Here is a 17,481-nt window from a genome sequence, read left to right on the forward strand (position 1 = left end):
TCAAACTGTAATTAAAAGTAGTCTCCTGTGGTTAGTTTGAACCAATTGCATTAGAGCTATACTCTTCCTACAGTGATTGTTTATATACTGTTAATGCAATGCAATTATATTTACTGGCAGTATTCTAGCTGTGAATATCTGTTTTATTGGAAGAAATGTAGCAGGTGATAAGGAAACAGATATTATAACCAGAATGGTGTGTGCCTGAAAGTCACACTGCTGTCACACCGTTCAGCAGAACACTTAGTGTGAATTTTTAATCTTCAGATTAACATGATGAGATAAAATTAAATGAGCAGTCTGTAAAATCTGAGATTGTAGCAGAAGCAATAATAATAATAATAATAATAATAATTGTCATCATCACCATCATCATTATCGTCGTCATCATACTCATAAAGGCACAAAATGATGCTAACTTAGCTTAAATGTGGCATCTTGTTTTTATGAGTGTCAAGATCAAAGTTCCTTGGTTAAATGCATTGATTTGAAAATTAATATACTTTATTATTCCTCAGAAAGTAAATTCATATTGTCATCCGTCACAGACAAACAGGCACACATACAGGTAGGACACGGGTTCACTTCAGACATTGGGAAGTAATGACATAACCTCCAAATGCAAAGTGCATAATGCAGTACTATGGCTCCTAACTGGCCACCAACCAATGAATACCCCAGCAATAAAAGCATCCGGTCACTGTGCTGTTAGGCTTTTGGAAACACCAGTTGTAATGTGACCCCAAACTAGCTAAATATAAGTGCTATGGAGATCCACAGAAGTTATTGACCGGAAGTCTACGGAGATTTCTGGGGGAAGGGAGGTCAGGTGGCAACAGCTGTGACCTCATAGTGTGGTGACACCAGGGCTGCAGTGTTTGTGATGCCTTGGACAGGAGGCAGCAGGAGGTTTCTGCCTCTTTTCAGCGCTCACTTGCAAAGCGAAACGCTGGGACTTAGGACATTTTTCTTAATTTCAAGATCAAAATACCAAACGAGTAGCGTTACGAACACACTGCTGCACAGCCCGTTCATTAACCCAGCACATTCACAGAAGTAACACTTCAAAGCAGCTTCCTTCAAATTCATGACAGGAAGGAACCTTGATCCCCTGCATGTGTGCTATATCAATATTACCAGCGACACTAAGACGAGTGAGAATGGCAAAGACTCCCGCTGAGCCTCAGTCACCTCTGCGCCGCATTATTCTGTAAGAGCTAAATTCACATTACCTATCAAGTCAATGCTGCTGAGATGTCGGCTTAAAGCGGTTTAATGAGCTGACACAGTGACATGCCGTGGGTGGCCACACCCAATTTCTCTGCGGATTCCCAAGCCATTTTCATTACTTTATTACCGGAGTGCTAAGTAGGGTAGGATAAGAGGAACAATTAGCAAGGCTAGACAAGGTACTCTTGTCCTTGCGCCTTAAGTGCACGTTTATGTTTTATTTATTTTCCTTTCTCCCTGATTACATTTGTTTGTTGGTGTCACGGAAATTAAGCTATCCTGCAATGTCGTAGCAGCTGTGGGGCATTCACTGTCAGACGCCGTAAGCATCCAATCAAATTAAATTGTTGTATTTCAACTGAAAAAATGACATAGACACTATTTTTAGACTGTTTTAAAAGAGGGTGCTCATTGTCACTGCTCCTTCCTGCCCCATTCAAGTGAACTACTGCTTCACATCACTATCATATTCTTAATGTTATATTCTTTTACCCTCATTTCTGTGGCATCGGGGATGTTTAATGGATTTAAGGAAAACAGTACAAAGGCTAAGTTTCACTGTATATTCTATTGAAACATCTCCAGAAAGTCATTCTGAGTGAGCAACACGCTTCCCTGTCTGAATTCCAGTTTGCTTTAGGTCTTTTTTTCCTGTCTGCTGTATTTATCTGTTTGAGTGTCTAGGTCTTCTCGCCCTGAATTCCTTACTGATGTCTTTTTTTTTTTTTTTGTTAATCTTTTCCCTGAGCAACTAATCAGACACAAGCTGCATGGCATGAGCTATTTTTGAGGCTTACAAAGATGCTACAGATAGACTATATTAATAGGTCTGAATTCCCCAGACTTGGAACTCGCAAAATGCAATTGCTGCATAAAACAGCGGTACAATATTATGCATATATCAGCTGCCCTGGTCTGTTAATTGTATACTCACAAATACTCAATCTAATAAAAACTTGAGCACAGTGCTGCCTTTGCAGTATTTTGCTAGGACATTTAAATCACATGAGAAGATTCTGTTCATTACCAATGCATTTAGCTTGGTGTTTTTCATAGCACAAATTTGTGTACACTCACACTCACAGACGCGCGCGCACACACACGCACACACACACACACACACACACACAAACTAAAGCACACCAAACCTGATCACACAGCTGTTGTCTCATTATGAAACAAATACCTGTGACATGTCAAATAAAGTGAATATCAAAGAGAATACAGTTTTGATTAATGATACACTTCCTAAGTTATTGTGAAAAAAGTTATTTGGGACAGCTCTAATGTCCCAAACTCATGTTTACAACATTCAAAACATTGATTTTAAATGGATTGAACTTTTTTGTAGTTCCTGAGATTTATTGTCTACATTAAAATAAAACAGCAGATTGCTCATTAGGTTATTGTTCAACAAACCCAGCAGTATCACTGTCAGTGTCAATGGTAGGAATGGAAATTTAGGCCAGATGCTCATTAGTTACATTTTAGCGGACGTCCTTATGCAAACAGACTTGTACAACTTTTCACACAGAATTTCCACATAGCATCAGTTTATACAGCTGGATATTTACTGTCGCAATTCATTTTAAGTACCACGCTCAAAGGTATCACGATATTTTCCGAACCTGGGAATTAAACCTACACGCAATAGGATACAAACCCAGCTCCCTACCCATTTTGCCACACAGCTACCATTATATTAATCCAATGTGAATTTACTGAACATACAAAACGTTCTATATCTGCAACGAACAAACGGAACCATTATGACTCGTTAAAATTATTGTTTATATTTTCTATTGCAACTGCTTGACAGTACTACTTTGCTTGTATTTATTTTCTCGCGCGGGTTTTCTAATGGCCGATAGAGGGCGGCATTGACTGCACAAAACTGGAAACATCATGGACGAGAAATGACCAGTTTAATTTACGAAAATAAAAACAATATCAAATATATACATATATATATATATATATATAAAATCCACCAACAATAATATTTCAGATTAGTAACATATTTGTAAGTAAATTTGTGCTTTCTAGAGAGTGATTTACATTTGCTTTTATTGGTTTCTTACAAGGCGTTATTAGATGTTAGGTCTGAAACAACATAACCGTCATAGTCATGACACACGTAGAAAATAAATAAATAAATAAATAAATAAATAAACGTGATTTAAAAAAGGCTGAAACCACCAACAGGTTTGTTTAACAGATTACGGTCCACTGTTTGATACAAAACACAGAATTTATTTCTGGAAAATTTCCCACGTCCTTACCGCCAAAAAAGTAGAGAAATGGAAATATAAAATAAATTAAAGAATAATAATAAACCTTTAAGAGACAGTTCTGGCATAAAACAGTTTTGAAATTTTAAAGAAAACACGTTTTTATATACCCTTGCAGGTTAATTCGGCCCGGATTACATCTATTGGAACTGCATAACGCTGGATGAGAACCTCAAAGTGCGCTGTGATTGGTTGGAAGTCTAGGGGCGGTCCTCCATTCGTTGGAGCATCAGATTTCGCTTGCAGATCGTGTGAGGAGGGCGCAGTTTGAGCGATGCGGGCGAATAGAATGTGACAGTGATCATATTCAGAGTAAAGGGAAGCGAGGGAGCCGCAGCTGTGACTGTATGATACTATTTTTTTTTACTTATCTTTGCACATCAAACGGAAGGAACAGCTTTCGACACTCACCTGAAACTGAAAACAAATTTGCCGCGATTTGTTGTCACTACAACGTTGCCTTTTGGACTACGCGGTTTGGTGTGGATTGCAATGCACGCATGGTAATACACAAAGTGAGACGAGGAGGGAGATGTTTTGCAATTATTAAAATTGTTGGAAATTTACTGCATGGGAATGGAATATTGAAAGGTAACCTCTGACCAACGCATTAAGGATATCGGAGATAAGCGTCCTTTGTCTTATGTGGAGAATACCTCGAGGAAGAGGCACTTTGGACAGAGATAAAACGAATATTTTGGAGTTGGCATAACCAAGGGATGGACATGGGATTATCAATTTAGTCTCAGAGGCTAGTACACAGCACACACCTTGAATGTGCACATATTTTCAAGAAAAGACCAATAAAACGAAGGACAACCCAGTGAAAGATATTATTTTGTGTGTTATTGAGAACTGACAGCACGCTACCTGGTAGATAGGGTACATCGCTCTACGTCCGTACCAGTGCGAAAACTACATTCTTCGAATTTAACTGCATTTAAGAACTTTCTGAATCAATCTAAATCGACCCGCCCGTCTCATTGACAACTGATGTGAACATGCCTACGAAACTGTTTAGAATATCTCAATAAAACCCCAGTTTCACTTCGCTACCGTGTGGCATCGCTACTGTGTGTGTACCTTCACCAAGGCTTTGCAGTTTAACCAAGGACACGCGTGCAAAACGGAACACTTACAGTTCTTAGGAAAGTCGGATTTCCATTCACCGTCCGCTGCTCATGTCTTCTGCTTGTTGGCGAAAGAAATCAAACTACATGTGGCGGTAAATCCTCTGGGTTCACTTTGTGTCCGTCTCTTTTGAAACACAGAATTACTGCGAAGATCGGTCGCGTTACCGCTAAAAGCTCGGTGATAATGGCTGGAGCGGGTTGCTGTTGGAAATATTACCTCTGGATTTTGATTGCCATGTGCAGATCAGCGCTACCAGTTGCAAAATCCCTGGAGTCGGTTATTTGGAGCTCACAAAATCCAAAGTAAGTGACTTCTTTCCATTGGCATTCTGTATGAATCTATCTCGAATACATACTGTGGGTTTGGGATCGGGACGTTGCAAACTTAAAGATGTTGGGGGCAACTAGAACCATTATGGCAGTTGTAGACTTCGTGTTCATATTTAGTACCCCCCAAAAATACACCTCAAGCGTTTCGATTTTTGACATTTCTTAAGAATATCATGCGCCTGATTACAGCGTAAGTTGTCTACCGTTTCAGCAAAAGGCCTTGCATACTTGGAGCTCTTCCTCGTTATTTTCTATACTTCAGTGCGGACTAGTAAATATTGCTTTATGAAAACATAGTCCATGTTTGTATTGTGTCGAAATTTTGCTTGCTTATGTGACACGACAACATTAATCGAGACGAGCTGTCGGCACAAAGTAAATTATTTATTTATTTATTTATTTATTTATTTATTTATTTATTTATTTATTTATTTATTTTTGAGGAAATCCCACAATTTTATTTTATGCGCAAAACTGGTGGGTTGACCAAAACTGTTACGGCGCGATGCGCGCAGCGCATCAGGTGAGCTATCGGGCCTAGCTAGTTCATAATTCATCCACCGTTTTTGCTGTTCAGAACATTTGTATTGCCAGCCTAATCAATCACACATCGATTGAGTTTCTAACAATCAACGAAGACATAACTATGCACTGACGCGCATTATGAAAACGTGATTGTCAGCTCCTGACAAATTCAGCTGTCCGATTATATTTTTCGGAGTTATACACCTGCACTGTTCATATTATTCTTAAGATTACGTTTTGATATTCAGCACATTTAGATTTAATGTTTCCGTGAACACTAGCGTGTGCCCGAAATGCTTTGAAATGTAGGCAAATAGTCATAGGTGATCATGTGGCACTTCTCGATTCCGTTGCGTATAATTGACAATACATTTTAGAGATGATATCTTTTCAGTTCATTTTTATCCCTGTCTCGACTGGTGCTGTCTTTTTAATCACATAAATATTTATATCTAACGCTCAGTATGCAACTGCATACTTGTCCATATCTCTAACTATCCAGACGACATTTTGCATTTTTAAACAAAGGAGGTTTAGCTTTTATCATTCAAATCAATATCAGAAACATCATTTGTTCCCCTTTTGCACATTAGATAATCATTTATTATATATAAACTTTGCAAAAACGAGTGTTGTACTTCTCTAAGTTAATTATTGATTCGATGCTAATCAGTGTAGAGAAGTTGAACAAAAGATTACGCACCAATAATAGTAAAATGGTTAATGTGTGCACATAAGCTACGTGTGTACACACGCACGTTCGTAATTTATTTATTTATTTATTTATTTGTGAATTTTTAAATTTGATGTCAGAATTAAACACTGGCCAAAATAAGTCATTTTGGACTGTATGTGGAGATAACTGTAGGATCCATCAACTTAGAGCTGCTTTGTGGCTTAGGTCGTACATTACTAGTAGCTCTAGTGCAGCAAACTATACATTTTTTTAAGCAGAAGTTTATCCTTAAGAGTTTTTCAAAGTAGCAGGCAAGCTGGAATTGTAAAGTTCAGTCTCAGTATGGTATCTGTGTGCTATTTAAGCTCATTCCTCTGCTATTAAAATTCCCAAAATCTGCTTTGTGTTGATGAAATCTGTCCTTTTAAAAGGAAATCTTTTAGGCGTTTCTTAACACTAAATTTACTTCTCAAACTCAAGGCAAATGCACTTTTCAGTGATTACCTACTACAACAATATTTTTAATATTGAAAGAGAATCAAATTGTAACACACTTGAGTAACATGCGACTTTATGCTTTTTTCTCTACATGGGCAGTAAAACAATCTTTATGATTAGGTGCATTTAGAGACCGTGCGTTCTTGTTGCCAGCATCCTATTCATCAGTTTTTTTGCTTTTTAACACAGTCGAATGACAATCGCGCACAGAGGCTTTTGTCAGCATGTTGAAATCTGCAGGCATACAGTCAGGGCTCCAGCGATATGGCCCTGTTCTGAATGGCAGGAGGGCAGGTGTGAAAATAAGGGCCGGTTTTTTTTTGCAGCAGTTGGAGGTTGTTTTGTCAAGCAACCCAAAGTGTTTACTCATCCTACCAAGTGGCATTCCATTTCTTTATCCCACCCCCACCCCCCATCCCCCCACACACACAGAAATGTGATGATTCTGCCACATTACAGACCCCCAGAAGCATCAGAAGCGACACTTAAATTTAAGCCCCTGTTTTTTGTGTGAAGATCACCAAGATAATGACACCATGGACTAGATAATAACCTAGTGAATGCCTGAAGAAGTAGAACACTTTTAAAACGGATATTTTGTATGGCTTGCATTCATTTGTTTATTTAGTTTTACATTCCTTGGAAATAGAAAGACGAAGCATTTGCTGTGGAAAACATGACCTTCTGTGTTTTTTTTCTTTTCATATAATTTAGAGAACATTTGTTGCTTGAGAACATTGAGTTTATTTACCATTTGTGCAACTGACATTTTCATTAGCATTGACAAGTTATTTGATGAATTCATGTTCATAAAATTAAATTTTCAGTTTTTCAAAAAAATAAAAAAAACGGTTACTTGTTACTATTTTATAAAGAAAACTTTGCTGTGAAGATATGATTTTGAAGGTTTCAAAACCACTGTTTGGAGTTGAAGCACCATTTGTGAATCATTGAACATTAGGCATGCCCAGTTCATGAAGAAAATCATTGTGAACTGGAGTTAAAACCCTTGTACATTTTCTACAAGGTTTTTAATATATATATATATTTAATTTTCATTTTGTTTTAGCCATTAGGTTTAATAGCTGTGTTATTCATGTTGATATTTATCAGTCCCATCCACACACAGACAAGCATGCATACACCCGCACCCCCCCAGACTCATACACACACTCACACACTCACACACATATATGGTGTTGCCATGTCCATGTCAGCAGGGTGGTTTGCATGGGCCGACATGTCTGTTTTGCAGGGCTGCTGAACAAACATTTGCTCTGTTCCCGTCGGCCATAATGATTTTACGGCCGTAGTTGATCATCCAGTGGGAGGCCTGCAGATATCCAAACAGACTCGGAACAGACGTGTGCAGTAACGGCACGCTGTTTCTCAGGCCAGTAAATCCCCCCAGAGGAGGCTTGTGAGATGTCTGCTCGACGGAGTTTATGTAAACAGGCACCCAGGCCTTTTAAGGACGCCCGTCTCTGTGGGGTCCGGGGCGTAAAAACGCTGCACTGGACGATACTGAAGGCAGAGATAAAAATGTGTTTTTTTTTATCTTCCTTCCTTTGCTTGTGGCACATTTACTCTGAAATTTTCTCACTTGGCTAATACTCACTCTGCGGTGGAAATTAAAGTTTTAAAAGCCTTAAGCTTTCCATTTACACACACACACACACACACACACACATATATATATACAGTGGCAGACTTAATATGTGCTGTAGTGTTTTACTCGTACATCTTATTGGCTACTGCTATTTATATAATAAAACCTGCACTCAGGCAATTAAGCAGATGCCATTTTAAGGACCATGCCTTGAAGCACACAGCAGGGTGCTGGTATTTGTAAGGTGTGACCTGCGGGATTCTGCTGTGTTGAATTCTGTGTGCAGCGAGTTTAATGAGCCAAACTCTTGAGCAGTTTGCTTGGTTTCTTCAGTTACGTAGGCGCACTGTAGTTTCCTGACAAAAAGACTCTCGGATGGAGGTTGTAAGGGAGGTCTGACAGTTTATATATATATATAAACATTTCCAGAGAAATTATTAAATGTGGAGTGTACAACGGCAAGAACGTGTGTAAAAATATAAAGTAAATTACACTACAGTAGATATGAAATAATTTTAGGGTACTTTCCCTTTGCTCATTGTGTAAGAATGTTGAATTTTCTAATATATTTTTAAAATTAATGCTTCTGTCCTAACTGCTTCTGCCCTATGTCTTTGTCAGCTAATGCATGTCATAGAGATAGTTAAGCATTATTTATCTGTGATGGGTGTAGGGAGTTTTTATCTGGTTAGTGTACTTAGCCTTATCCGTGTAATGTGTTTACAATGCATATTAATGGCACTGAAATCCATGTTGTTACACCAACTTTCGAGTTTTCATGATAAGGTCAGTTGCAGCGGGGAAAGCTGTGCTTATTTAAAAGAAAGCGAGGTCTGAAGGCAAATTAGGGAAGGGGGGAAAATGGATGGGAGCCTAATCTGATTACAGACTGATTGATGTTGCCTATTTAAGGCTAATTTCTCAAGAGGAGCTCGAATGACCGGGGGATTGGAGGGAAAAAAAAAGCCTGCCTTTGATTAGCAAAGGTGATTTGCGAAGTTCCTAATAGAATTGAAGTTGTTAAAGTGCTTTAAACCGATTTATGGTCATTTAAATCTGGCAGGAAATTTTAATACTGCCAGCTACCGCGGCTGCTGGTTCCAGAGCCGCCGTGGAACAGACGGGGTGCGTTTCGGCTTGCTTGAGTGCGGACTTGGCCTAGTTTGAGCGCTGTCCTTCCCAAATTTACCAGCTTGTGCAACAAACGAGAATTTTATCTGGATTTATTCAACATTCGTCCTTCAATTTTAACTAACAAAAGAATACAAAGCGTTAGTATTAATTTAATCACAGTTGGTGTGCTCAGGCAACCACCAGCATTTAGTGAAGCCTAAGATCTTTCAAGGCCCATATAAGAACACTGTTTTGTATTTCTCATATATTTTTTAATATCAAAATATCGTAATATCATTCAGTTAACTTATTAAATTAAATAAACTGTCGTGATCTAATGCATGGCAAAAATGTTGATTGTATCCGGGGCCGTGTGCTTGGGGACAGGGGAAGCTGATCATAGTGGAGGTGTTGTGGTTAAGTAACTGGGCCTATAATGGAGTGGTCGCAGGTTCAAATCCCTGGTGGGTGGCTGCGTTGTACTAGGTATTCAACCTGAACTAGTTAATCCAGTATCTAGTTGTTTTAGTGCCTAATGGGTAAGGGGAAAGAGTAACCTAAATGCTGGGCTATGACGGTCTCGTTTTTAAACTGGGCCACGGTCGCAGCGTAATGGCGTGGGAGTTATGGCGTTTCGTTGCTTTGGCATTGCGGCGTAGCCTGCTCTGGCTCCGCGGCGCGTAGCGTCGCTGCTTTTGAACTGATGAATGGTTCCCTGCCACTTCCCCTGCTCCTCTGAAACAATAATAATCCAATCTAGCAGAGCCCTTCGAGCCAGATGCTCCGCGGGACCCTGAGTTATGCTTTCGGGGGGGCTGCTGAGCAGGTATTTCAGCCAGTTATATTTATTTCCCAGCCCGCAGTTTGTCATCCCGGACCTTCGTTCAGCCCGTGTCCTCCCACACCTTTAACCCAAATGGGAAAACGGACTCGGATTGATTAATTTCAACCCTCCTTCTCCCCTCAAAAAAAGAAAAAAAAAAAAAAAGAAAACAGCAACTCAACTTTACCCAGAAGCAGGAAGATGATAAGGATGAGAAGGAACAACTTTTTTTTACTAGGAGTGAAAGATCTAATTTCAGACAGAGAAGATGTTGCTTGGAGGGATGTGAGGATGTGCTGGGTTTTTTTTTTTTACACTACCTGCCAAGATGATGATGCTTTCTTTTGAGCGTTGCTTTTAAACTGTTGCTTTTATCCGCCCATACTTACTATCTGAGTTTGGCAGTTTTGAAGGCATAAATGTGCAAGGTTGTTAAATGCATACACGATTAGCAAAACGTTTAAGGAGGTGATTATAAATTATATAGAGAGAAAAGCTTGCTGTTGCAACATTTTGCTCTGCTGGCTGTAAACTAATTCAGTGTGCTATATTAATGCAGTATTTTACAGCTAAAGCAGTGTTTGTTTCCAAAAAAGTGTTAAATGTATTGAGTCTGCTGCACATTTATGGATTAAAATGGGCAACATTTTGTGCAATTTCAGTGTTACTGGATCATTTTGGGGTTTACTGTTCACCCTCAGACCCTCACCCCCATCCCCCTGCAATAAAATTTCACAGTTAATTTATAGAGCAGTGTAAAAGTTTGCTAGTTTAAAGCATTCTCAGCTGCATTATGAAATACTTTTTGTGGCAGCAAATAAATGCTAACTGTGAGGAAAAAGAAACATGTCCTTATTTATTTATTTATATATTTATTTAAATTAATTAATTTGAATTGAGTTTAATCTGCCACCCAACGCGGGGCTGTATATATCCAGTTCCCAGCCCGATCTGGAATGTCTGACTTGTTTGCAACCGCAGCCACGTTCCCTGCATGAGAACCACCTTGTAAATCTGGGAGAACAACAGAGACATCCGCGGTTCTCCGGAACGGGCAGTGCCCAACAGCTGCTTCTGTTTGCGTCGCGGACCTCAGCTCAGCTTGCGCAGGGCGGTGTCGGAGGAGGACCGTTCATTCGCGGCTTTGACACGCAGTCTAACGAGCGGCCTTCTCGGCCAGTGGGGGCTTCGAGTGCGGTGAAGCGTGGATCCCTGTCCGACTGAGCCCTCCTGTGCCCTGGGGGACGCAGGCGTGGAGTGGGCGTCGCCCTATGGAGCTACCGGCCGCAGACAGCGCTGGCACGGTCCGGGTCCGGATCCGGTCTGATGGCGTGAGGCTCATGCGTGCACCACAGCTTGCACGTGCCCCCGTAACCGAATGAGCCATCCAGCTGCCATAATTATGTGTATTTTCCTCTCTCCATTGGTTTAGAATGATCCGCCCAGTTTTGGATCATTCCTATGGTTCTTACTGGGAATACTGAAGAGCGTGGGGGAGTGTGACATTTCCTTTGAGTTGATTAGTGAATAATTATGTTTAACAGGTGACGGGCAGGCCGGCTTGATTACACGGCCGCGAGTGTTCTTCGGACTTTCACCAGCGCAAATGGAAGGGCTAATGCCCGTAATTCGTAGTTTGGGATAATTGCTCCAAGTCAACTCGGTGGCTAAATTGCACATATTTTAGCCCATTAGCTGTCATAGCAATGCCCACAGGGGCCGATTATTCCTTTTCCTCGGGAAGCGAAAGGGAAGGGGAACAGACGAGAGGAGCCGCGTGGTGCTTCCGCGCGGGCTCCCACCAGCTCCATCTGAGAACACTCTGCTCATTAACGTCTCCTCTGAGCTGGAAAACACCCCCCCGCACGCGCACACACACACACACACACACACACACACACACACTCAGCCACCGAGTACAGAAACTCTAATGCTACAAAAAGGAGTCACGATCGATTCGCATTTTAATTAGGCTTTTCTCAAAGTTTAGCAGAAACCGCAGTTCCGCGGTGTTGCTGTTAGAGAGAGGCTTAGTCCGGGCCCAGGTCAGGTCCCGTGTTATGCATTATAAGCCAGGGGGGGTTATTGAGTTTTAAGTCGGCCCGGAGAAGACCGGGGCTGCAGCCTCTGCCGTGCCCTCGCGATCAACGTTCCTGTGATTAAAAGTGACAGTTCCGGGATTAACTGTGTCACGGTGTCTGTGGGTGACGCTGGGCCCTCCGGCTCCTCAATAAACTTCCCCTCCGCGTACGTGGAGTTCACTAAAGGGAGCGGGACTCTGGTGAGAAGTGCCACAGAAGGGTTTTTGTTCTGTAGCTCCCCCCCCCCCTTGCCCCCCTCACCTACCCTCTTCACCCCCCCCCCCCCCACCTCTGTTCTCTTCACGTAGCTTCTGATCACGTTTCACAGGGATGGAGATCTGATTACAAAGACCAGGGGGGGGGGTGGGGAAGGGGGACTTTGAGCCACCTAAGGATGGCTTAACCCAGAAATAAAGCAGAAAGTAAAAGCAGGCATTGTTAGATTAGAGGCAAACTAATATTCCACTTGTGGAAAAAGCAACTGGTCTGTCTGCCCGGGAGAGCGTCTAAGTCTGGAGATATTTTGGGCAGCTGGGGTTGTTTCAAAGACTTGGGCATCTGTCCTGAAAGACTGCTTCACACAAAATGGTTATCGTGGGCGTGGAGGTGTTGGGTGTGTGTGTTTATTTTTTTTATCTGCGAGCATCTAGTGTGTTCATTCTGTATGTAGTAGTATCCAAGGCCAAACTATGTAGTCAGGGGGTATTGGGTCTATGGTTGCGAAGATTCTGTTAAATGCACCATTGATATCCCAGTCAGCTGAATGGTGTGGTAGGGATAAGAAGACCATATGGTTTAGTGGTTGGAGCATTCCAGTCAGCTTCATAGCAGATCTGGATCAAATAAGTGCTTGAAATACTTTAACTCTTATGATGACAGTAGAATGTTTACACAATCCAGAATGTCCATGAGAGTTTTCAACAGAATGTAAAAATGCACAATCTAATGAAAGAATATTTTTGTTCTTTGTGAATAATCTTTAGGAATCTTACTGGTGTCTCGAGGGTTCAAGTCTTTTGAGTAGATTTCTGGCCCTGGTCTGTTTCATGGTCCTGCACCCCAGCTCTTTCTGTTCTAAAACCACTGAACAAAAGGGCAGTATATAGAAGTATGCAGAAGGTGTGACATTTAAAGTTTTTTGAATAATATTTTTGAGTTCAGAGTAAATTAATATGTTTTTGCATTGGACACGTAAGACTTTTAAAATGTCTTGGCTCTTTATGAAGCAAAAAATCAATGTTTATTTCGAGATGACCTTTTCCAGTATTCAGACTTGCAAACAGGAAGTGTATTTTTATAAGAAGGGAGAGAAAACAGTGAAAACAGTGACCTCAATACCAGGTTGTGTCATAGGTCAATGAGTGTGACATTTTGTATTCTCTTATATAATAGGGTACCATAGAATACCATAGAAAGTCACGGTATTTATTTATTTATTTAGAGCCACACATTTTGTGTTAGAAATAAAAGACAACAGAGAAGTTGTTTTGTGCTTTATGTGAAGTTATTTATGATTTTTTTCTGTGTTTTCATCTTGAGCTTTCTTCCTGTCCCAAGGCTGAGTTTTCTTTTGTGCATGTCAGCTGCGTTGTTGAAGTGTTTTAGGTTGCCCTGGCCAAGGATTTTAACCAGTAGTCATACGACTGCATGGATGATGACCATAAAGACATGGATACCTGCACTCTGTTAGAGAAATTAAGAGGAAAAATTAGGAAGTAGGCTTTTAATTCAAACGGATGCTGAAAGTGGCTTGCTTTCTTTGAAAGCGACTTCTCATCTCAGCATCGCACTGTATTACAGTGTAACATAAAGAATTGAAAGTGTGAAACTTCCTGCCATCTTCTGCAAGAAAAGAGTGTGGGTGTCTGTGTATTATATCTTGCTGAGTTTCTGTACCTGTTTCCTTGACACTTTGAGAGCAAGGGGTTTTTCATGGATATTTCTGATAATGCTGATTCTCCACACAGCAACCGAGCTCTGTGGTTATAAATGCCAACCAGCCCTTATTCCACAAGTGTTTAATAAGTCACTAATTCAAGCAAAACAGTGAACATGCTATGCCGGCAGGAGTGCGGGTAATGTCAAATACCATCCATTATTCAAGAGTCACTTTGCGGTCAAGTGTGGATGCCTTATTCACGTTGCATTAGTTCAGATAAAAGCATACTCGTGGGTCAAGCTTCGCCACTGTGCGTCTGAAGAGCGGTCCTGTATTTAATGTTGGAGTTCGCACTAATGGATCAATGAAAACAAACAGAAAACTCGAGAAAAATCCAAAGGTTCATGTCAGTTTGAGAGGGCTCTAGGTAGGCATTAGTACACACATATTTTGCATTTCAACCACGCGGCATTTTTGCATGCTATTTTTTTTCAGAATTTGTCACTTGGCAGGTATTCAGTATGAATAAAACGAGAGACTTCGGCTATGATGAGGAAAACATGCTGAGTTCTTTGTTGTCATTTTTTATGAGCCCGGTGTACAGAAATAGTCTTATCTCAGAGACACCTGTGAGTTTTAAATGTGGGTATGGTGGTAGGAAGATGATTTGCTTTGAGTTTCAGCCCCATCCTGCCTTACAAAGTGGCCTTGTTTCCCTTCCTTACTAAACTGTAAGTTGCTCTGGATAAGATCGTCTGCTAAATGAGTGTAATGCAATGCCGTGTAAATGTAACCCAAATAGAAAGAAAGCTACTGCCGATTCTATGACGCCGCTCCTGGAGGAAATCTCTCATCGAGTTTGCAGAGGCACTCTACTTGGGGAAGTTAATTAGTCATCCATACAGATAAAATGAGGTAGATTTGTATTAGGCCTGTCTATGCAGCAGATATTATTTCGCAATCATTTAGGCAATATAACCGAGGCAGCGCACGAGAGGAAAACTTTAAACAGTGAATAAGCTTCATTTTTTCCTTTATTGCGATCACGCCTCGCTGAGAGCGAGTAATGAATGGCCCGTTTGACGAGCCTTGCGGGACCGAATGTGCTGTTCTCATCATCCTGCTCAAGTTTTTTGTGCTCTCGCCGCCATTTGCCGCCGTATCCTTAGTCATGTGTAGGTAATAAAATAGAACTGCAATTAAGCTCCCTTAATTGCAGGAACCAGGCACCCCCATCTGAGATGAATTCCGATGGCTGGGGAAATGGTTTTTAAAGGTTTGGGCTCTTTCACCTACACGCCAAGGTCAGTGGGGTCAAGCCACCTTCCGGCCTTGTCTGCCACCACCTGTGAAAAAGTGAAAACCTCTGTTCCAACCTGTGAAATTTATGGACTGGACCGGAGGCCATTTTCCCGTCCTGAAGCTAATAAATACGTCCTAATTGGCCCCCATCACCCAGACTCAAATGCTGATTGCAACCAGTTGGCTATCAATTCTTAGAACGTGTGCATAATTTAGGCTTTTCATTGTCTAGTAACCTGACACATCAGATTTTGTCTCATGATGGGTTTTATTAAGTGTGATGATCTTTGTCACCCTGGGTTGAGCCTTAAGAATGGTTTCAGACACAAGGCCTTGAAGGTTCCTTGCTACTCGTGTATAATTTTACTTTAAAGATTATTATTAAATACATTTAAGCATGTTCAGGCTAATTGCATTTTTCCCACCCTGTGTTTTCATCATAAAGTACATGTCAAGAGGTTAGCCTGTTCCTAACATGTGCAGTCCCCAGCCTAAAGCTGTCCAAAATCGACTGGAGGCTTGAGCAGGTACATAGCAGGATAAAAGCTTTAGGGTTGTGAGAGGTGTGAGACATACTGTCCATGAGGTGAGATGTCAAACTGTTCATTCAGAAATATAAAATCATTTCTTTAAATTGATAGCAAACCCGCTGTCTAGAACATTGCAAACCCAGCAAGATAGATGTTGTTGAAATTCACGAGATGGAGGACGCTGGCAAGTAAACTGTGCGATTGAGGGCAAACATATAGCTCACTTCTGATGGGTGCGACTTGAGAGCTTTGTGATTGACAACCAAATAACAAGAGAAATAAATGGCAGCCTGTTCTTGTTTCCAGTGTTTACCCCCTCCACAACGTACAGAGGCCACCTTTAATAAAGGATTGATTACTGCTCACTTATTAAGTAGTGCAGAGCAGGAAGGTTTGAATTTTACCCACTTAAGTCTCATGATCGCTCTCATCAGAACCCATTGATCCGTCTAATAGGAAAAAGCAAAGCTGGTCCTGAACCACGGCCTGAACCTTTACTATCATCTGGGGAATTATGGTTTCAAGATCATTTGTCTTTACATGAACCGAGTCAGGCGAATATATCTATGCAACGCATGTTAACAAATAAATGCTAATTTACTAATACTACTACTACACGACTACCATTGCTACTACTACGAATACTGTACTATTACTGCTACACTGGTACTAGTACTACTACTACCACGGCCTACTTCGTCTCATGGGTGTAGACTTTTTTTTCATTCCTCATCTTTTTCCTCACACAAACATGGCTTTGATAAAGACAAATACTGTGATGTTTGTCAGATCCTTTCCAGTTTTGGATGCGTGCCCTTTGGTGAGTGAGCGGAGCTGCTGGCTGGTGGACACGGGGCCCTGCCCTCTAACAGACAGATGCTGAATCCCGCAGGCAGAACCCCGAGTCCTCGCAGGCTTTGGAAAACATGCGGCCTCCCCTATTTCTCTCATTACACGTTTGTAACGCCACTGTCAGAACTGATATTCTTCTTGTGCTCATCTTGTTGTAATCTTATAATACTTTTGAACTCGTTGGGCGTACTGTAAATCAGTTTTAAATTAAAGTCACATGTGCTCACTTTCAGGGCATTCAAGCTGAGCAACAAATGCAGGAGGTTTAATTAAAATGGCAGGCCTCGATACTTTTGGAGGCTGGGGTTTACGGTTGGATTCTGTTGTGATTGCTGGTGCAAGTGACAAGGTCGGATGCCTGTTAAAAAGCTAAACTGTATCCTATTTCTCATCGTGTTTTTTTTTATTTTTTAAAAAGAGTCATTAAAAGCCTGTGAGTTCATATTTACCTGAAAGGTATTCAAGCTAACTCTGAAAGGCTATAAACAAGGTGCTGTTGGGTGAACTTGATATGTAGCAGTTCAAGTAAACAATAGGGACAATACAAAATTAATTTGGTCCAGCAAAATGACTGAGAGAGCTGGAACATGGCAGCTAGGCCTTCCTTTT

The 17,481-nt window shown here is 41.0% G+C and overlaps 1 protein-coding gene across 1 annotated transcript in view; it reads left to right on the plus strand.

The window, feature by feature from the left end:
• Positions 1-3,772: 3,772 nt before the first annotated feature.
• Positions 3,773-17,481, plus strand: part of LOC118223129 (ephrin-B1-like) — an 89,843-nt gene continuing 76,134 nt past the window's right edge. The window contains exon 1 of the mRNA XM_035409302.1: positions 3,773-4,957. Within this exon, the coding sequence (XP_035265193.1) occupies positions 4,839-4,957 (119 nt within the window). The 5' untranslated portion in view covers positions 3,773-4,838. The remainder of the gene's footprint in view (positions 4,958-17,481) is intronic.

This window comes from Anguilla anguilla, chromosome 3 (genome assembly GCF_013347855.1).
Source record: "Anguilla anguilla isolate fAngAng1 chromosome 3, fAngAng1.pri, whole genome shotgun sequence".
Lineage (NCBI taxonomy): Eukaryota > Metazoa > Chordata > Actinopteri > Anguilliformes > Anguillidae > Anguilla > Anguilla anguilla.